General features: G+C 43.5%; 1 protein-coding gene across 7 annotated transcripts in view; it reads right to left on the bottom strand.

The window, feature by feature from the left end:
* Window positions 1–1707: 1707 nt before the first annotated feature.
* LOC142503947 (beta-1,3-galactosyltransferase 2-like) overlaps window positions 1708–22086 on the bottom strand; it is a 90229-nt gene continuing 69850 nt past the window's right edge. For 6 of the 7 annotated variants that reach the window (XM_075616927.1, XM_075616925.1, XM_075616926.1 and 3 more), the window contains one exon: window positions 19308–20895. In XM_075616927.1, the coding sequence (XP_075473042.1) occupies window positions 19548–20768 (1221 nt within the window). In that variant the 5' untranslated portion in view covers window positions 20769–20895 and the 3' untranslated portion in view covers window positions 19308–19547. Of the gene's footprint in view, window positions 1723–19307; window positions 20896–22086 lie in introns of those variants that run through there. The other variant, XR_012804138.1, reaches the window with a different exon arrangement.

Genomic DNA, 22086 nt, shown 5'->3' with positions numbered 1-22086 from the left:
GTCTCCATAGTCGATAATTGGCATTAGCATCTGCTGTGCAATACGCTTTCTGACCAGCAGGCTTAGGGAGGATTTGTTCCTATAAAGTACACCTAGTTTGGCATACGTTTTGGATGTCAGGCTATCAATGTGCATCCCGAATGTTAAGTGGGAGTCAAACCATATGCCCAGGTATTTAAAACTAGTAACAGGAGTTAGGGGAGTGGTAGCGTTGGTTCTGATCTGGAGCTCAGTCACTGGAAGCTTTAAAAATTTAGTCTTGGTCCCAAATACCATTGTTACAGTCTTGTCAGTGTTTAAAAACAGTTTGTTTTGAGAAATCCAGTTTTCGAGTCTCAAAAAGTCAGACTAAATTATGTGTTCAAGGTCAGAGAGGCTATGGCTGTGTGCATATAGGATTGTGTCATCTGCATACATGTGTATTGAAGCTCCCTTACAAGCTGTATTGTATTGTATTGTATGTCTTTATTTATATAGCGCCAAAAGTGTACTCAGCGCTTCACAAAAAATACAGTACAGGGAATTATAATTATACTATAAGTGCAGCAAAATCAGACAATAGGAAAGGAAATCCCTGCCCCGAAGAGCTTACAATCTAAGAGGTTTAATGGGAAACTTACAGAGACAGCAGGTGAGGAAGTAAGTGCTGTAGATGGCAGTACTTGGTCACAATGAGTGGTAGGAGTGACTGAGTGTGGGACCTTAGCCATGAGTGCAGGCTGTTGGGATGCTTTATTTGTGGGGTAAAATTTAAGGAAGGTCAGTGTTAAATGAAAAGGTTAACCCCATTTACAGGGGAAGAGGTGGCAGGGAGGCATGATTGAGATCAGGTGTGTATGTCTGGCTTCAGGCTTAGGGAGATCCCCAGCAGCAGGAAGGAGTAGATAGAGGGTGTGAATAGAGGATTTGTGTGGGTGTTTTTTATTGAGGGATAAAGAAGTTGTTGGGAAAGAGGTGTATAAATGATGGTGCAGTGGGGAGGTTGTAGAGAACAGAAATGCTCACAAAGGAGTGAACAGTAAACAGAAAAAGAAATAGGGAGGGCATAGTGAGATGCAGCAGGAGAGAGTTCCAAGGTACTGGAGGATAAAAGTGTACAAATAAATCACGGATGATAAAAGTTAATGTCTCACAGTGGCAAAGTTGTAATGCAGAGTCCAGATCTTCCTCCAATTTCAACTCCAAAATTAACTCTTGTAGACACTTTTGATGTACACTTATGATGTGACGCTTTTGATGTTACACAGCCTTATGGCTAAACAGCCATGCTCCAGTGACTTAAGTACTCTATTCACATGCTTTTGACTAAGTTGTGGGAAGATCATTGATGCACGCTGAGAAGAGTAGGGGTATGGTGGGGTGAAACTCATGACTGGGCCGTTCCTTTCCAGCAGCGTTTCTCAAACTTTTCTAACCCGCGACTCATTTTGATAAACATAAAAATTTCACGCTCCCCCTTCAAACCTGCCCCCCCCCCCAATCATTTTATTTGAAATGTCAAATATCGCGACTAAAACCAAACCATTTGTACATTTAGGTAAAAATATTTAGATCATCACATTTTTTACATTAAACATCCATTATTTGCTTCAATTTTTATCAACGTGAGCATCGAGGCTGCTTGCCTGCCACAAACGTTTGGGTTTTTGTTTTTTTTGCCGCCATCTTAAGGTTCCCGTACGCAAGGGAAGGTCGGTATTGAGTTATGATCATATTCATAATCTGTGATAACAATAAAAAAAACTTCAATGTGTTGAAAAATGTTCACATGTTAACATTGAATTCCAGACTTATTACACTTATTTTATGATTTATTTTTGTACTAAAATACTAATGTTTATTTTGAAATGTAACCCTGTAACAGGGACTTATCTCTGTTTGGATAAAGCTGCCTCAGAGCTCTGAATCCAGCATGGTGCTGGTTAATTGCAGCCACCCAATTAGCCAGTCTCCACCTGGACTAATGAGAGCTCTGCGAAAAAGCCTCATGTGAGACACAGGAGAGAGATTTTCCTCAGCACACAACAGTGCTGACATGAGGAGAGGGTCTTGAATATACAGGAGGACTGTATATTGACATCAAGACACAAAGGGCCCAGACCTCTTTTTCTGGATGCAGAGGACCCAGGAACCTGCCAGAGGCTGGACCCTCAAACACACCAAGACACCTGGACACCACTGACCTGAAGGGTCCCCTGCTTTAAGGTACCGCTGAGACTTTGGGGTGGTAAGAGGCTTTCCCCCCCAGTCTTGTAAGAGAGGGACTGGGGGAAGTAAGCTAGCCCTTACAAAGGGATCGGTGTTTGTTGTTTTTCTATATTTGTGTGTGTTGTGCTGTTTAATGGGACAGGCTCAATAAAGCCATAGGTTAATTTCCCCCTAAACGGTCTCCATTTGCATACCTCTGCACACGTCTCTTAGAAACCCTCTCCCCCCGCCCGGCTGTAAGGGAAATTACATCAGTGTTTGTATTATTGGTAACGCAGGATGCATTACCTTATTCAGGGTGCGGGTGTCGTGCAGGCTGTTCATTGGTACACAGCCATGGACGCCAGGATCTTTATTCTTTCAAACCGCAGTTTTGTTGTCTTTTATACACAGTCTCAGGTTTAGTATACCTACTGCATCTTGTATATACACACACGAGGGTCCTTTTGCCTACGCTGTTTGTATGGCTTCCCTGGCTGACCCCATCTCGGCCCACTCGGACGGGGCTGACATTTTACCACTTCTCTGCTACTATAGAGTCACTCTGCTCGGTAGCGCTCTATATCCACGGGACCACTGATGGGCGTGGTACTACTCCCTCTGTGATCAGCCTCCTCCCTTCAGGGTGGTCTGTCATCACGTGGTCTTCTGGGTGAGAGCCAGCGAGGGACCCTTCGGTGGGGCTGGTCCAACCATGTTCTGGGGCTGCGGCGTGTGGAGCCCCCCCTGGGCATAGTCTGTCTCTCTGTGTATCTTGGGAGTAGTATGAGACCATCGTGGAGGGACTCTACATACTTTCCCTAACTATAAAACAATAAAAGGGACTCCTTACCCTATACAAAACATAGGAACTATGTATAAGCTATTCACAGTGAGATCACCCCTCTTCACCTCCTCCTGGGAACTGCCTTCCAGAACTTCCCCCTTACTATTTATAATCTAGCAGGATGTCACTGTCTCCAGGCAGAAGGGGGTGGGGCTTACCTTCTGCTGAGGCCATGGGGGAAAAGGGTATTCTCTCTGTGTGAGCCCACACATCTAACCCCTTAAGGCTCAGGTAATCCCAAAGGGAGGTTACAGAAATAAAACATTATCTTATCTAAAAACAGAAATTATGCGCTAGCGGTATACCACGTGGCTGTTTAGTGGCACAGCGGCACCATCCACACATGATGGACTCTACAGCTTAATTCAGAGATAAAGGAAAGATAATAGGTGCCTGTAAGAGGCAGGTGCAGACGTACACACAAGGAGACAGTTTGCACAGCAAACAAAATGATATAAAAGAAACAAACACCTTACTTACTACCCCAGTCCCTATCTCCAAGGCTGGGGGGGAAAAGCCCCTTACCCACTTTTACGGTAGGGGTAGCCGGCCTGACATAAATAAGGTGAAGCCCGGCTGGCTAACCCTAAACCGTGTGTAAAGGGTCGCAAGCCCATATGGCCGATAAAGTGTGTGGATTGTAACCCCTTACAGCTATGTTTCCCTGGCCGCCTACGTGAGCTCATAAGCTGGGTGAAATATGTGTGTTTTGACCCTTGATAGGAACTAGGTACAAAACTGTAATTTTGGGAAAGTGTTTATAACAGTGGATATTAAGGGGCAAAAGGGACCAAAGATGTGTAAAAGGTTTCTGGACTCTATTACTGGAAGAACTGTAATTGTCCCCGCTAAACAAGCATGTATTGCTGGGACGCGTATGTATTTCTATGTAGGTGATTCCCTATGTAATGTATTGCCCTGCCAGCAAGTTTTAGAAACCAAGTTCCAAAATCAAGAAATAGAAACCAAGTTCTAAAACCAAGTTTTAGGCCCCAAGTTTTATTCCGTGACTGTATTCATTCCTATGGAGGCAGACCCGGTAATGAGATTAGCCGAGTTGTCTGCATAGGAATGCGGATCAAAGGCAGAGGCTGGGAGCGGGTAGGTGTCGGGCCATCTGGTAAGGGCGGAAGATCAGATTTGGAGATGGACTCTCAGCGGGTGAAGTAAAAGAGCAAATGTGTGGTGCTGCAAACAAAAGCCTTTTTGAAACAAATAACTTGATAGAAGAATCCTGAGGTGCAACCCCCCTATGGTTGAGTGACTGAATAAGTCCAGACAAAATGGGTGACAGCTGCTGATGAAGCTCCAATTATGAACCGACTAGTGGACTAGGGTCCCCACAAACACTGCAGTAAGGGATCTCACATACATGTGAACCAGCATAAAATATCGGAATGGAGAGTATCCAGATGATATCCAGATGCTTAAAGTAAAGTAATTACTCACTCAGAGTCAGCTTGTCCTCCTTGTCATCACTGTAGATATGTCTTCATCCAATTGAGGGGGGTGTGCATCCATTTTTTCATAGGTCCTGGAAGTATACAGATGGGAAAAAGCAGGCACCAGCAGCCACACAGGATCAACAAAAAAGGATTGCTAAAGAGAGCTGGTTCCCATACAAAAAGATTTAATGAATTCTACAAAAAGATAACAACAACATTGTGGGGTACTAGACCCCCCACCAACGCGTTTCGAGCGCTAGCTCTTTATCAAGGTCTTTGGTGGGGGGTCTAGTACCCCACAATGTTGTTGTTATCTTTATGTAGAATTCATTAAATCTTTTTGTATGGGAACCAGCTCTCTTTAGCAATCCATATTTGTTGATCCTGTGTGGCTGCTGGTGCCTGCTTTTTCCCATCTGTATACTCTCAGCGGGTGAGACACTTTGTTCCCTCCAGACTTTGGTGCCTACCCAGCGAGCCGTATGGGGCTGGCCAAGGGAAGCCGTTGCCGAGACGGAGCACATAGACACGATTTCTATTGGCCAGTTAAAATTTCTTGCTTGCTGGCATCCTTGTCATCATGGGGAGGGCCTGAGCACCTAAGCACGCCCCCTCCTCCGATTGGTGCAGCAGGCTGAGCCTCCGGCTTGTGAGTGGCTGTTGCCGTAGGATCCGTGCTCTGATTGGTCGCCACTCCTTGTTCCATGTTAAAGATAGCCAGCGAGGGCTATGTAAGGAAACGGCCCGATCAGAGTACCAGACAGTCCAAGGCTTGGTCCGGTGAAGTGCGTGGAGTGCGTGGCGGTCTTTTAAAAAGTGCTCTGCTCAGAATAGCAGAGCATTCGGCAGGGACGTTCTGGAGAAGTCCGGCCAGGCTGACGACAAGTTCTAGAGACGTGGCCAAGTTCTGAGAGACTGGAGACCCTTCCAGTAGGGAGAGCACGGTAGCTATACCGAAAATAGTACCCCATGGAGTATCTGGACGTGGAGTGGACAGGGTAAGCCTACCTGAAGCAGGCCCCTGCACCTAGTCGAGGCTAGCGACTCACCCCAGTTCCCCAGTTGGTATGTATGTACCCTGTATTTGAGTATTTTATCATGTCTGCCCGAATAAATCCTATTTATTCAACTGCTTTGTCCCGCCTGATGCAAGTAATCCCAGTGGTTTACGCGTAAACCTCGCTCGAGGAGGACAAGCACAGTCTTTCTTCTTCTGAATACTTGGTCAGGCGTTTTTCCATGCGTCGGGCGATCTTTTCTTCCCTGAGTTTAGCGTGACCATCTGCATCGGGTTCCGTAGCCATAATTACGGGTGGTTCAAGATGGGCAGAGTTTTTATCCATTTCGATTACCCCTGTGGCATCTTTTTTTTTTGTAGTCAACTAGTGTTGTAGCTATAGAGGTGTGATCACCTCGTTCTAGCCAAAGACTGAACTTTTCTAGCGGCTATTTTCCTTGTGAGGAATCTGGCTTGGGCCATGGGGCACAGTAGCATGACTATATTGCTCTTCTTAGTCGGAATTCGGTTCTTCTTTCCTGAATTGTGTGGAAAGCCGATCGTAGTACTGAGATGGCATTGCGGGTGCGCTTATTGCAACACACAGTTTGCTTGGTTATGATCTAGAACCTATATCTGGATTGAATCACACCAGCAGCTTCCTTCATTTTTTTGTAGCATCTTTGCTGCAGACACTTCCTAACATTTTGGAAACAGGATGGACAGGAGGGCGTTCACCTATAAATATAACCAGTACAATAGCCCCACCCAGTGGTGGATCTTCAAAAATAAAAATATAAATTGTTAATACAAAATGACCTAAAAAGTAAATAGAAAAACTGTGTCACCTGCTCAACATTCGAAAGAAACAGCTAGGTTCCTCAATACATACGGGTACACAAGGATGAGGGAGCAGTAGACAACAGTACATGGAAAATAAAAACATACAACACCAACATAGAGTAGTAACGTTTTTTTCTCAGCGCTGGAAGTTGAATGAGTATATAAATCGATGCACTCACCTGGCAGTGAGTGTATCAAGGCCCATAAATTGCGTGGCAAATACAATGGCAGGTTTCGATGTAGGAAAGGAGAGAAGCATACAATACTTTTAATGTTAAAAAGAACGCAAGCAACAGACCCCCTTGAATGAACACTTACAAGCGTACTGGCATTCAGGACATAAAATAGTTTCTTTGGGGGAGGCAGTCTCTCCCCTCTCCGACGCTGGACCTTGGTGCATGTGGTATCCTGCTTTCTTGCGTGTGTTGCCTCCGTATGCGGCCACCCGGAAACAACAGTCAGCTTACAGCACAGTTCCCACAGTACTTCTCACGGTCTGGTCAGACGCTCTTTCCTTCTTTACTTCACTCAACGCGTTTCGCTGGCAGATACCCAGCTTCGTCAGGAGTAATACCATGTCTACATCTACCTGCATTAATATAGCCACTGTTCTGTGTCTAATGCCTAATAAAAACCCTCTAAATAAATAAAATCAAAGAGACGGTGCAAAACTGCTTTTTAAACTACATAAAACAACATAATGGTACAAAGACTGATCCTTTCAAAACATCAGTTAAACAGAGTACAAAACATGAATTTACAAAGTCCAACAGTATAAATCAATAAGAGATACTATCCTAAATCAACTCATTGTAGTGATCTTCTTCCTTTCGTGGTAGTAGGTGCTCCATTAAAAATCAGAGAGAGAAAAATGGGTTCTATATCACATGAGAGAATGTTAACAGGAAACTTCATTCTAGAGATACTGTATAGAGCTTAAAATAATATTACAACTGAATCAGTAATCACAATCTCATGTAAATATGTGATAAAAAATAATTAAAACATTTATTTAAAAAAAGATTATAGCTATTTAGCAGCAGATCCAAAAAATTATATTTAAAATACATATAAGATTTGTCCGAAATCACAAAAATACGAATGGAAACCTCATATCTTGAAATGAAGTTTTCTATATACACGGTTACATAAAAATAAAATTTACAATTAAAATCTATAAGGTGGTAAAAGTATATAAAAAGAGAATCAAGGCAATAAGATGCGAATAATCGCACCAAAAACACACCTAGTTCAATATCTACATTGAGTCCCTTTGGTACAAGGGTTTTTAATCTGTGGATCCAATACGTCTCCTTTTTTCCATATAAGGATACTTGAACATTTACGCAAAAGTCTAGACCCACAGTGTCTCTAGGCACATTAGTGTGCACCATCGGGGCGATCCCACGGGGCTTAAATACCAGGGGTCGAACAGGTAATGAAGCACTGACTGAAAAAAAGACGTATCGTGCTCCCTCTCATACTGAGTCACCTGGCCTCTAAACTTGGCCTGCAGTGATGCTCTGGTGATACTCAGGGTAGACTTCAGATCCTCCTGCTGCTCTGCAAGGACACACTGGATACTCAGACGTTCCTGCAGCACTTGTACTTCTTTAGCAGCCTGCAGATTTTCTTCCTACAGAGATCGCTGCTTCGCTTCGGCGTTCTGGAAGTGCGTACGCAGACCTTGCAGTTGGCTCTGCAGTAGGTTCTCTGCTTGTGTGTCTTGCTCCAATGCTTCTAACTTTTCATGTTCAAATAATTTCAGCATTTTTTCTAGCTCATGCAGTTTTTCATTTCTATCACTGACGTGGTCAGTCAAATCAGAATTTTCTTCTTTCAGACTTGTATTTTCTCTTTTTACAGTCTATAATATTGAGGGCCTCTTCACAGTCCATTTACGCACTTCTGAGTTCAGATTCCCAGTCTCCTGGCATGAGAATTCTATCTCTAGGTTGAGGGTGTGAAGCTCCTTCTGAGAGACTTTACGATCCATACTAAGATTGTAGACAGCTTTTTGAGAGATCTCCTCAGTGATACTGTGAAATTCGTTTTTAGAGACTTCCAGTTCTGTTGGGCAACTGCTGATCTCGTGGTGTGAGACATCCAGTGCTGTGCGGAGAGTATAAACCTCATTCTGCGATATGTCCACCTCTGTCCGGATACTGTTGACCTCCTGGTGCAAGGCATTCAGTTCAATACGGAGTATGAACCTCATTTTGAGAGACTTCCAACTCTCTAGAGTCTCTCAGCAAAAGGTTCGCAATTGCCATAATCTCTTTCAGTGCCTCCTCATACTCCTGTTTCAGCAATCATTTTGTCCGATTTGCTCTGCCTTTTATCCATGGCGGTAATAATAGTGTTCGCCGTTTTCAGCTCAGTTGTCAGGTCTTCTAAGTCACAACATAAGCGATGCTCCGTGTTCATCACAGTCCCACAGTCAAAGGAGAGTGTGAGCAGACAACTCTGTAGCTTGGAATTAGCTTCTATCTCCTGTTCCAATCGTTCACAGAGGAAATCACAGTCCTGCCTGGTAGTTTGCAGGGCATCTTCAGGGCTGGTCAAGGGATAGTCACTCATTGGTTCCGGCTCCACTTCCCTGGTATAGTTTGAGGGTTTCTCACTGTCAGCACCAGACAGACACTTCTTTGGGGTACACGACTTCTACCTTGGGCCCTCTGGATATTCTGTAATCCTTGGGATGAATTCTCCATTTTCTCTAGGCTGCTGGGCATCTCGGCCCCCTTTTCCTCTGTGGGATCTGTGGACGTGTCTGATCCTTCCATGGTAATTGGAGAACCTCCTTTCTTTTTGTTTTTCCGCCTTTTTGCTTTGGATGACTCCGTCCCATCAGGGATACTGGGGTTTTCTTCTTTGTTTGAAACTTCAGTAGCTTCACAGCTTCCACCATGCTTTTCTTGCAGTAGCTGGCAGAAATAGTCGTGGTCATAGAGACCTGTTTTTTTGGTGTGTACAAAATCCAGGCAACTCCACCATCCTATGGGTGTTTTGTGGCTGTGACTCATTTCGGGACCCACATAAGAAATATCTTCATCCTCATCTGTATCTTCGTAGGACTGGAAGGGACACTCTTTCGTGTGGCCGGGTTCAGTACATCCATTTGCCCCCCATTTTGGCAGTGTGGGGTGTATTTTTCCCCCTGACCTCGGGAGGCGCTATTGCAGTGATCTTCTCTATATATGCTAGAACCCCAGCTGGTAGTCCTACAGGTGGGCAGACTTCACTTGCAGAGTTCGTAGCTCTCACAGGCGTCTCTGTAGACGTTTTCTTCTTTACTTTTGTAGATTCTGAGACATCAGCAGTGCTGTGCACACATTCTTTCTCATCAGTGATACTGGATGTGCACTTGCCAAGAAAAACCTCTGCATTTTCCTTGTGACCACAGCACATTGCTTGCTGCTGCAGTTCCTTGGTTCGTTGAAAAAAAATATTCCTCTGGCTGCTGCCCTATTTCCAAGGGCCACATAGGCATCATCCTCATCATCAGAATAAGGTCTGAAGGGACACTGCTCCATGTGGTTGGGCTCTCTACACCAGGAACATATTTTCTTCTCCATTCTTGCAGTCTGTGCTTAACTTCAGCTGGGCGGCCATTTTAAAAACCCATGGGTTTTTTTTCTTGACAAGTGGTGGGGTAGACTCTGTGCTAAGGAGTCCTCTCGGTCTGTCCCCAGCAGGATTTTTTTTACCCTCCTCTGATTACCCAGGTGGAGCTGGTTAATTGACTAGCTGCAATTAACCAGCTCTGCTGGATTTCTCAGAGCACTAGAGGCAGCTCTATTTAAATAGTTATTTGTCCGTTATAGTGCCCTATTGCACATCATAGGGTGATGCAATAAACTACGTACTTTCTATAGTAAGAAAGAAATAGGTATTGTTTTTTTCCATTTTCCAAATAAATAAATGCATATATTATAATATTGAATACGTTTTTTTAAACTACACACGCCTCCCCTGAAATCTTGATGCGACCCCCTGGGGAGGCGTGCCCCACCAGTTTAGAGGGTTATCCCCTTTTTCAGAGATCGAGCAAATAGAAGAGGAGGTGGAGTATGTTTTATATGTTAAACCGGATCTAAAACCAATTCTAAGGAAAGATGTTTATGAAGGAAATTATGAAAATGTAGAGACCTTGAAATTAGCAGTGAAGATAAAAGTACAAAGAAAATGTTGGTTGAGATTTGCTATAAACCACCAAATATCTGTGAGATTGAGGAAGCCAAAATACTTTTGTAAATAGAAAAGGCTGCAAAGGTACGTCATGTTTTAATTAATGGTGATTTTTATTATCCAGACATTGAGTAATGATAGTAATGCGTAATGAAATTAGCAGTACAGTGTGCTTAAAGACAATTACATGACGAAATGTACTGAGAAACCAACAGGGAAAGGAACATTCCTGGAACTAGTAATATCCAACAATATACAAGCAATATTCAATTGACAAAACTTGTTTTATTTGAACGGAGGCTTCATATTCGTATTATAAAGCAATGTAACAAAGTTGCAAAAGGGCAAATCAGATTAGCAAACACTGAAATGGAAAAAGGATTGAAATTAAAAGTTCTTCAAGGACATGAATAACAAAAAGAATAGAAAAGAGAATATAGGACCACAGACCCACCGGCAGCCTTTACCAGGCCAAGGAAAGAGCGCTGACTGGAGAGCAGAAAGGTCTAACTAACATTCAGTGTTAAAACGCCAGCGAGTTATTGGGGACAAGAAGAAGGTATTATATATTCTTTGAACAAGAGAGGGAAAAAAGTGACCGTCATATTTAATATTCAAGGACGCCATTTCCACAGGCTCAGTCCCAGAAGACTGGCGTAAGCAGACGTGGTACCAGTAATTAAAATGGGAACTAGATCACAACCAGGGAACTACAGACCTGTAAGTGTGACAGTATTAGGGGAAAAAATTACCTGAAGGTTTTTATTAATACAATATTTCAGGAATACCTAATGGTTATCAAATTAATTAGTAATAGTGAGCAAGGATTTATCAGGGATCGTGCCAAATTAATTAGGTCGTGCCAAATTAACTTTATTCGTTCATTTGAAGTAGGAAATTAGATAAAAGCAATGCAATTGATGTGGTCTACTTAGATTTTGCAAAGGCTTTTGATACGGTTAGCGTTAGTGTATACAATAAAGGAAATTGGTTTGAGTAAAAATATTTGCACCTGGATTGAAAACTGGTGAGAGGATAGACAACAAAGTTGTCAGATTGGGCTAAAGTTGTAAGTGGAGTGCATCAACGTTCAGTGCTGGGGACACTGCTTTTTAACTTGATAATTGCATTGTGTTTGGCATAGGGAGCAAAGTCTCCATCTTTGCTGATGATACTAAATTGTGTAAGGTAGTAGAATTCGAGCAGGATGTAATTTCTCTCCAGAAGGACTTGGAGAGACTGGAAACTTGGGAGGTAAATGGCAGATGGATTCAATACAGATAAATGTAAGGTTATGCGTATGGGAAACAAGAATAAACAAGCAATTTACAAATTAAATGGAGATAAATTAGGGGAATCCTTGATGGAGAAGGATTTAGGAGTGCTTGTAGACAGAAGCTTAGCAATAGTGCCCAAAGTCATGCAGTAGCTGCAAAGGCAAACAAGATCTTATCTTGCATTAAACAGCAAATGAATGGAAGGGAAGTAAACATAATTATGCCACTGTATAAAGCATTAGTAAGACCACACCTTGAATATGGAGTACAATTTTGGCCACCACTATATAAATAAAAGACATTACAGAACTAGAGAAAGTGCAGAGAAGAGCCACCAAATTAATAAAGGGATGGATAATCTGATTTATGAGAGGCTAGCTAAATTAGATTTGTTTACATTAGAAAAGAGGCATTCAAGAGGGGATATGATAACTATATACAAATATATTCGGGGACAGTACAAGGAGCTTTCAAAAGAACAATTTCACCAGCAACAAAGGAAAGGGTTATTTACAGTAAGGGTAGTTACAATGTGGGATTCATTATCCATGGAGAATGTGATGGCAGATACAATAGACATGTTCAAAAAAAGGTTGGATATATTTTTAGATACAGAGATACTGTATCCCTGGAAACTAACCACACTATTTTCAGCTTTGGCGACTGCCCCGGTTCCTGAGTGGTGAGATTACCGATGTTGCTGAAGCGACTCCAGAGAAAACAAAACGGCGATTCAAATATTGTGGGCCAATTAGAAGCTGCAATGGCAATTTTTGTGGCTTGCGATTGGATGGCCATTAAAACCCCCTACTTCAGCACAAGTAAGTTCAACTGTATGTTTCTCTGGAGCTGAAAATAAAGTGGATGAGCTCCGATGGACGCCCCAGTTCAAATCATGGTTAAAAAATAAATGCAAAAAAGGGTGGGATTGAGGTCCCAAGTTCCTCTTATTTGTATTGTCTGGGTTCAGGCATATCAGCTACGCACGTTTATCTGTGCGAACAGTGGTGACACCATAATTACCGGGCAAATAGAGGAACGTAGCAAACAACAATTTGTATAGCAAACAGTCCTAGTACCAAAACACACTAGTTAAAGATTGTAAAACATAAAAAAGTGTGTGTGTGCCGAGCACGCGCATTTTAAGTGAAACTTCTTTGTCTTTTGTCAGTGAAATTGTGTATATTATTGTATAGTGTCTGTGTTTTTGTGGTTACTATTATGCATACATCTGAATCCTGATCTTTCTTTGCCTTTTTGCTATACACTCCTAATATGAATATAAACACAAAGTGCCAGCTTAGATCAGCCTGTGGATAAAGGTTGGATCCAAGACACCGGAGGTGAAAAAAAGGTCTCCACAGGGGTCAGAAATTTGGGTGGATGTCAGACAAGCGCTCAAATGTCTCTCTTCATTGGAAATTTTCAGATTTTTGTGTGAACTCTATATCAGTGTGTGTGTGTGTGTGTGTGTGTGTGTGTGTGTGTGTGTGTGTGTGTGTGTGTGTGTGTGTGTGTGTGTGTGTGTCTGGCTCTGCACATGCACGCGACGACGGCCGCTTGAGCGCATACAAGGAACATGTCAATGGCTTCTGCGCATGCGCGGGAAGGAACACGTCACTTCAGTTACATTCTTCCGTCACCATGAAGGAGATTTGTCCAAGGGAAATTTAGTAGGTGCCTCTAAAGAAGTTTCACTTCAAAACTCACCAAAGCTTTTGTTTACCGTGCAAATGTTAAACGTTTCAACAAAATGATTTATAAATACTTATAGGTTAAATCCGCTCACTTGAACCGATGCCAGTGTCCTTCATTCGCTTTGGTCCTAGTCAGGACAGCTCCATTTTCAATGGACAAATGCCAGACCTGTCAATTGTCAATAACTAGAGTCAGTCTCGCTGATCTTTAGCAAAGACTTCCAAAGATTCTCACTGTCAAAAGACAAAACCCTTCTCACGGAAGTAGAATAGTTATTAGTTTATTGGTGTATTAGTATAAAAAATATTAAATATATATATTAAAGCAGCAGCCCCTCCTATCAGACCCCCCTGTTTTTTTTTACAGCATAAAAACAAGGGGGTCCGTGGTGAATTAATTTCAGTTCTGGGACCCCTCCGGTTCCTGGGAGACATACCGGAGAAGGTACCAACGCCAGTATTTCCTGGTTGTTAAATACTCAAGTCATGCTCACCGATAGCAAGCCACAACCAATGAGAGTGCGGTTTCCTATTGGCCCGCCTCACACGGGAGATTTCAACAGTCACTTTGTCTTTCTGGCAGGACGGGATACTTTTGCCAGTATCTCAGGAACCCAGCGGTTCCCTGAAGCTGACAATAACCCCCTGGTAAAAAAAACCACAAAAACAGGGCTTTGTAATACATATTATTTGTTTAAAAAAAAGTATGGTGTCTAGGCAGCACTCAATTGAGGCAAGATATGACTAGTAAAATATTCTAGTGGTGGGCGGGAATAACGAAGGGATCCTAACCCTCCTACACAATAATCTAGAAAAGAGGGGGAGATACCCAGCACTCAAAATAAATGACAGTACAACAACGGGTTTATGCCCAAGAATAAAATAATATATTGTAGATTTAAAAAAATGCCTTACAGCATGTGCATTGGAAACAACAATATACAATGTATATACTGTATACAAATCAACACAATTGTTGGCAGTGAGAGGGATGGGGTAGGGAAGAGAACACACAAGGTCGGGGAGGGGAAAAGGGTGAGGTAAGGACAAAGGACACACTGGGTGGTATAAGACAACAGAAAAGTTTATACACATTTGTCTATTACATTCATATATAGATATATTCCAATACATTTATTTACTCCAGGTTCCACAGCGAGTTTTGTTCACATAAAAAAAAAAAAGTACAAAAATAAATCTCTTTATTTCCATCCCGTGGACACATTAAAAAAAAAACCATATTGTTTTAAAGAATGCACGTTTTCCATCATTCTGGCCAAGATGTGTAGAATCTTTTGAGGCAGGTTTCATAAACAATTGTGGAAGGTCTTTTCTTATTCAATTGTAAAGGGTTTGAGAGATAATTTTTTTTGGCAGGGAGTCACGATAAAGACGTCCAGCAACCGAGAGGTTAACTTTCATTTGAAAAAGAAAATACAACTACCATTTGTGATGCACTCATGTGTCAGACAGGTCTGCAGCCCTGCCTCTCCCCATTATCTCTTAGCATACAGTGCGTCCACTGCAACCAGGGATTCTGGGAAATGACATGCAAATGAGCGCACAGTGTCACTTTTAAAAAGAAAAACATAATGGGAAAAGCTTACTGACACTATGTCACAACAAGATAGGGATCCAATCATGCAGACACCTGAGCATACCTCTTGGCGTCTCCTCAGACTGATGGCGATGGGTCACAGATAATGTTGCCCTTGAGGAAATATGATAGTACAGGGTTGATGGGGGAGACAGTAAATGGGGAGTCTTATACCAGATTCTATTAAGAGGCTGTGTGGTGAAAGCTGATGTTAAGCTTTGAAAATGCTATCACAGCTCAACCCCGTTATAGCGCGATCCGATACAACGCAGATCCACTTATAACGCTGTTTGAGCGTGGCTCCCAATAAAATAAGCAGATCTCCTGCCATGCGGTTTTCTATCTTCTCTGCTTCTCCTGTGCCAGGTGGCAGGGAGTTTGCTGCCTGTGCCCTCCCCTCAACCCCCCCTCCTCCTCGGCTCCGACGTTAAATGATGCCATGGGTCATGTGATGTCACGTCTCCATGACAACGCGACGTCACATGACCCTGCGGCGTCATTTGACGCTGGTTACCATTAATGGGAGCTGCGCGGTGATCTGCTGTGACAGATGATGAAAGGGAAGGATTGGGTTTATCGAGCGGGATTTTGGTTCAGACATGAGATAAGACAAAGCCGCCAGCAATATGGAATAGTTAACGCAGCATTTCATGCATGATGTCTCATCTCACTTTGAAGGTTGATATGCTGCATTGTAAAGTCATATTAAGTATGACTACATATTGAATGGCAAGAGAAGGCAACCTCGTGAGGAATCAGTGGAGTACTGCAAGCAGGGTAGGGCGCAGGTAGAATGCAGATAGACACGGCACACCATGAATTAAAAAATCTAATTTAATAAGTGACTGGAGACATAACAAAAGGAACAGAGTAGTGCACTCTGACGAGTTTCGGGCCACGGACGCGTACTACAGCCGGATGCACGCCTGGATGAGCCACTACCTGCAATTAGGCTCCGTTGAGCCTTCATTCTAACAGTAGTGATTTATGGATTTTACATATATCCTTCAATACCAGACACCTTGTATGCTCTAAGTAGTCTCATTTAAGTGTGGTGGTGAACGGGGGTATACTTTTACCTTATGGTTGTTGTGTCCCCCAAGTACCCCATAAATCCCACTTTTATTAGCCTACCCGGGCGACTACTACTATATGAGCTATAGGTGATAATTTTCTGGTACACTAATGATGCTCATTATATTCTAGGAGCCATTACATAATATATTCCCAAATTGACGCTTATTGCTCACCACTAAAGGGATTCAAAGAAGATTGGAATTATTTACCTGTGGATTGTATTCTGTTGCACCGATGCCTTGGACTGTATGTCTACCTATATACCACATACTGAATGGTCCACACCTCCTTTTTTGTCATATTGATTGGGCAATAAATGTTTCACTTTTACCACCCGTGTCCCATTTTTTCTGGGCAGTGCGCTGCCGTGTGCATTTTTTTCTATTGTGTTGACTACATATTGAAGCAGCTTGCTTCCACAAACACCTCAAATGACTGCTGTCCCTTAGTATTTACAGGCGCTGGTCCACTACTGCCTTTGCATGTGCCCTGTATACTGCTCATTCATGCACATAACGCCCTCTACCCTGCCACTTATTTCCCTCCTATAATGCCTTCTACCCTACCATTTATTGCCCTACTATAATGCCCTCTACCTTGCCACTTATTTCCCTCCTATAATGCCCTCTACCCTGCCGTGTATTGCCCTCCTATAATGCCTTCTATCTTGCCACTACATGCTCTCAAGCTCTCCACAGTCCTCCATTAGTTGTTATATAATCTCCCTGCATGCTCCTTGGAGCATCAAATCTGAAGTAAACCTTTATTGTATAACTCTCCCTTTATTATATAATTGCCATGCAGTGACTCACATGCCCCCACCACCCCTCAGTCAGCCCGGACATTAAATACCCATATTCCCCAGCAGTGAGTGGTGCCCGCTGACTTCAAACCAAGAAAGCATAAGGCTTTGCACAAGTGTTGTTAATCCATGACACACCCAGAGACACACACACACAGTCTCCTTAAGGGAGCTGGCTGTGATTTTCCTCTCTCTCCCTGTCTTCTGGAAGCTGAAGGCAGAAGCAGGGAGAGGAGACAGCTGATGCAGATGCCGGGTAGGTCCTGAGTGGGGTTCTGCTTCTGCACCGCCGGCTCTGGGACAGCCTGGAGAGTTATCACAGCTCTCCTCCTCCGGCAGCCGTGGAACCCCTGAGCGGTTCAATGTTCGTTGCCCAAATTTTTTTTGCCGCGATCCGCATATAACGCGATTGCATTCTGTGGACCCCAAGCACCGCGCTATAACGGGGTTCAGCTGTATCTGTTTTTTCTTTTTATTATTATTTGTGTTAATGTGTTGAATTTTGAAATTATAAGTATGACGAGCAATACTAAAAATAATCTTGTGTAAAAGTATATTTCTGTGTATCTTATTTTTTCCTGTATTGTAATGTTGTAATGTTGTTGTTTAATGCTTGTAAACCCGATTTAAAAAAATAAAAAAATACACGTTTCTGGTGGGTCCAACAGGGAATGTTGTGGGTCCATGGCTTATGTGGCAATTAACAACATAGCATAGGATCAGAGGAAATAATACACTCTCGTGTCAGCAGACACACACAGGTCTATAGAGCAACATTTCCAGGCTGCCTGGTCCCTTCGCCAGGCTGCCAAGAATGCCATTAAGTAATGCCATGCTGACATTAAATTGGCTTGTGACCATTGACAGAGATACCTGCAGGTATTAATCTATCTGCTAGGGCTAGGGTGGCCAACTCCAGTCCTGAAGGGTCACCAACAGGACAGGATTCCAGGATATCCCCGCTTCAGCACAGGGGGTGCAGTCAACGACTGAGCCACTAATTGAGACACCAGTGCTGAAGCCGGGATATCCTTAATACCTGACCTGCTGGTGGCCCTTGAGGACTGGAGTTGGCCACCCCAACGCTAGGGCGAGCTTCAAAGGACATGGTCAATTCATCACACATTCCTTGAGCAGCAGATCCCGAGGTGACCCAGAGCAGGGACACTATTCGCCATCATTACAGATGAACCGTATATCATATTATTGTGGCTTTTACAGGACATGAATTATACAAGTTCTACATCTGAAAAGGGAACACATACACCATTGTAATGATATACTGTAAAACGTGAGATGTCTGTGTTCCAAATATCAGATAATTAGTTTCCCTCTCAAGATTAAAAATGGGACTGTCAGTCAGTGGTGATGTTCCTGAATGCCAAGATGCGGCTATTATCCATCTGGTGGTTACAGGGAGAGAGTTATGGGGTATTTTATACTCTCAGATTAAATAGACATTAAACAAATCCTCTTTATCAGAGAAGCCAGGCTTGAAGGTATTTGTGATAAATGGAAGATAAGACACAGCCACTAAGACCGGTCCAAGACATACGGTCTCAAATGGTTAAACCTCAGACCGTTCTTCACCTGGAGGTGTGGCCAGACCGGCTTTTAGAGTTTGGGGGCACGCAGGCAGCGGGACCCCTTCAGTGGAAGTTGTCAGGGGCAGATTGTACTTACCTGCCGGCCCGGGCGATTCCTTGAGTGACCCTCCTCCTGTAGCGTCGCACAGTCATGGCGCCATGTCACAGCCACGCTACAGGAGGAGCGACACTCCTAGGAGAAGGTAAGACTCCCCCCTCACCAGACACTTACCTTTGGTTAAGGAGCGGTCCTGCTGGTCCGGGGTCTCCTCAGCTCCCTCTTCTGGTCGGGCGGAAGTTGAATCCCAGCACCGACGGGAGGAGGGACCCGAAGGCGCAGGACCCACGGCGCCTTACTCGCCTTGCCCTAAGGACGAGATAACACGTGGACTTCCTATTTCATGGCCTCTTGAAGGAATGTAATATTATTAGCTGGAAATGTATTAGGTTTTCATGTTTTATTTCTTTTTATTTTATAACTGTCTTAATCTATGTACTATATGTTTTTGTAATCCCTTTTTTCTGTAATAAGCACTGTACCCCTTTTGTAATATTGCATCTAAAATTCAAGTCATGTCTTCAAGCTGTAACTGAAACTGGTATCTTTAGAAGAGGTTCCCTGCATTTTTGGACACATTTTGCCAAATTGGCTTTGTGTGTTAATTACATGTTTTTTTCTAGTATAAGGGTGACTGAGGACTCCTGTCCTGCTGGAAGGTGAGTGTGACAACTGGAGGACTGGTTGTTTTTAACTCGTCACACACACACACACACACACACACACACACACACACACACACACACACACACACACACACACACACACACACACACACACACACACACACACACACACACACACACACACACGGAAGTGTGTACGAGACAGAGTGATTTTTTAAAATCTATTATGTACCGGTACATGTCAATGTCATTAAGAATATTATCCAGAAAACGTTGGCCCACTGAGAATAGTTTGACACTGATTGGCCTTGGTTTTGTTAGTTGGCAGCATTGGCACAGGCGTTGTGCTTATTCTGTTGTAAGTCGTTCCAGTATTTGATCAGTTCACCAGGCTGGAACTGATGGGAGGTAATTAAGTGGCTGTATTTGCATCTCGAGTACGAAACTCTCCAGTGGTTGAAGACAAACTCGTTGGGTGGGGGCACAGGGTCAATTCGCAGCTTGGCCAGACATATCCCAACGTATACATCCTCTAAATGTAACCGTCTTATGCTTAAAGAGACTTTAAATATCTTCTCTGCCAGGTTTCCAGAGAACACATAGCCAGTCCCAGAACAAAACAGAGGATAGCGCTCACTTGGGTACAAATCCTGTGGCATGTACCACTTACTATCTTTATTCCGATTTGGAGCGTAACCTCTCATTAAATACCCTGTAAAATAGTTGGTTCTTGGCGGGAGGTCTGGCTTCAGTAGTTTATGTATTAAATATTCAGTGTTCACAAACATATCGCTGTCTGTCTTCATCACGTAGGGGACGTGTGGACAGTATGTAGCGACCCAGTTCATGCCCATCAGCGTTTTAATGGTCAGGTTGTAGTAGGTGTCTAAATATTCCTGTTGAATGATATCATGGTGCTGCCTGCTTTCAGCCATGATGGCCTGTGCAACGTCACCCGTTAGCTTGGCGTTTATGCCAAGTAAGAAAAGTCTTACAACTTGGATTCCTGGCACAAGATTTTCATTTCCCCACGTTTGTCTGATGGCTTGACGAGCTTCTACTTGTGCCGGTCCTGAAACTATGAGCAGAATAAGAAATGGACTTTTCTCCTGACATTTCTCAGGCTCATTTATGATATAGTCGTAGTAATGGAAGTCCTGAGGCTCAGTGTCTATTTTAGTGCGAATAATAAGATTGCCGTTCAATGTATACTCCAGCCCAACTACTCTTTGAGGTGGCAACTTTCCATTTTTAACATTGGCTCCAGTCTGAGGCATCCCAACTTTAAGGTCAACCTCCTTCCAGATGGCCCTCATTGAGCTGTTCGTTTGACTTTTAGTTGATTGAAATGGATGCGTGGTAGGGATTTCTCTGGTGGCCATTCTGCTTATGAGCCAGTTATGAGGATTAGGCATCGAAAGCACAAAAAGCAGAAGGCCTAAGGACACAATCCCTGTTACAAAGGTATAGAACACAAGCCTTCTGCTAGTCCGTTTCAACCTGAGACAGCAGCACTGGCCTCTTCTCCAGTGAAGCATGCTGTAGTGCCCCCCCGAAGTAGCATCCAATATCACAATGCTGGCATTGTCCCGTTCCTCATTCTGCAGTTATCCCTCCTATGCTTCCGTTTGCCATGTTTTCTGGGCTAAGTCTGGAAATGAACACCTGCAAGGAAAGAGAAAAACACAACTACTCTTCTATGTTTATTTCCATTGTATCACTATATCTAAATGGTTTGCTCGTTACTCAATGCTTGTGATGATGTATATATGCAGTGCCTCGCACCGATCCTGCCGTGCTTTTGCACAAGTTACCACTGAAACGTGGCAAATATTATGGTACTAAAGCAGGGATTCTCATCAGGGGGTTTGTGAGGTCTCTCCTTGGGGTTCACCAAATAAACTATACAGTGCTGTATCTCAGGTAGTATAGTGGGGTCCTGAGCCCGTGTGAGATCTACCCTCTTAGTAAGACCCCAAACTGCACCTCAGCGTCGGGGTATCGATTTTATTTACAGCAGGGGCTTCCAAAATCGTTCCCACACTGCTTTGCATCTACAGCAGCAAGGCATTGTGGGGCATTACTTTGGAAGCTCCTGCAGTGCGTAACAGCTATACCCACATGCTGCCTGCACACACAGGGGAGCGGTTTGGGTGATTATTAAGCGTGTGTTCCCGCCACAAGCGCAGGACACTATACTGTCGGGGATTGGTCACAGGAGTTTGTAAGCGATAGTCTGAGTCGTCAATAAGATTTATTATTAGGGATTTGGGGAAGTAATACTTTTTAGCAGGGGGAGCACAGTGTAAAAAGATTTGGAAGCGCTGTACTAGAGCAGGAGCTCTCAACTCCAGTCCCAACCCCCCCCCCCCCCAACAGGTCAGGTTTTACAGATATCCCTGGTTCAGCACAGGTGCCTCAATTAGCAGCTTAGTCTTTGAATGAGCCTCTGAATGAGTCACCTGTGCTGAAGCAGGGATATACTGAACCTGACCTGTTAGGGGTGCTTGAGGACTGGAGTTGCGCACCCCTGTACTAGGCGGGGTACAGGCTACCACTCGTTTAAACATATTTTGTACCCAATAAAGAAAAGGGATTCCTTATAAAAAAAATCCTCCTACCTTCCTATTTTTCCAGCAACAATAATAGTTGTAACTTTATACAATATACAGAAAACTTTTCCCAAATGTGTTAAAAGTAGCAACCCCCCCCACCCCCCTCAATTTTCACGTGGATTTTCTAAACCGGGAGTTTCTGCGGAGCCGAACTGCTCGATTATTAGCTCCAGGGAACCCCCCATGTCACTGAGATATTTATGGCTTCTATTGCCGATATCCTTCCTCGACATTGATAGAC

This window comes from Ascaphus truei, chromosome 10, assembly GCF_040206685.1.
Source record: "Ascaphus truei isolate aAscTru1 chromosome 10, aAscTru1.hap1, whole genome shotgun sequence".
In the NCBI taxonomy this organism is placed as follows: Eukaryota; Metazoa; Chordata; class Amphibia; order Anura; family Ascaphidae; genus Ascaphus; species Ascaphus truei.
This window is presented reverse-complemented; position numbering and strand designations above follow the sequence as displayed.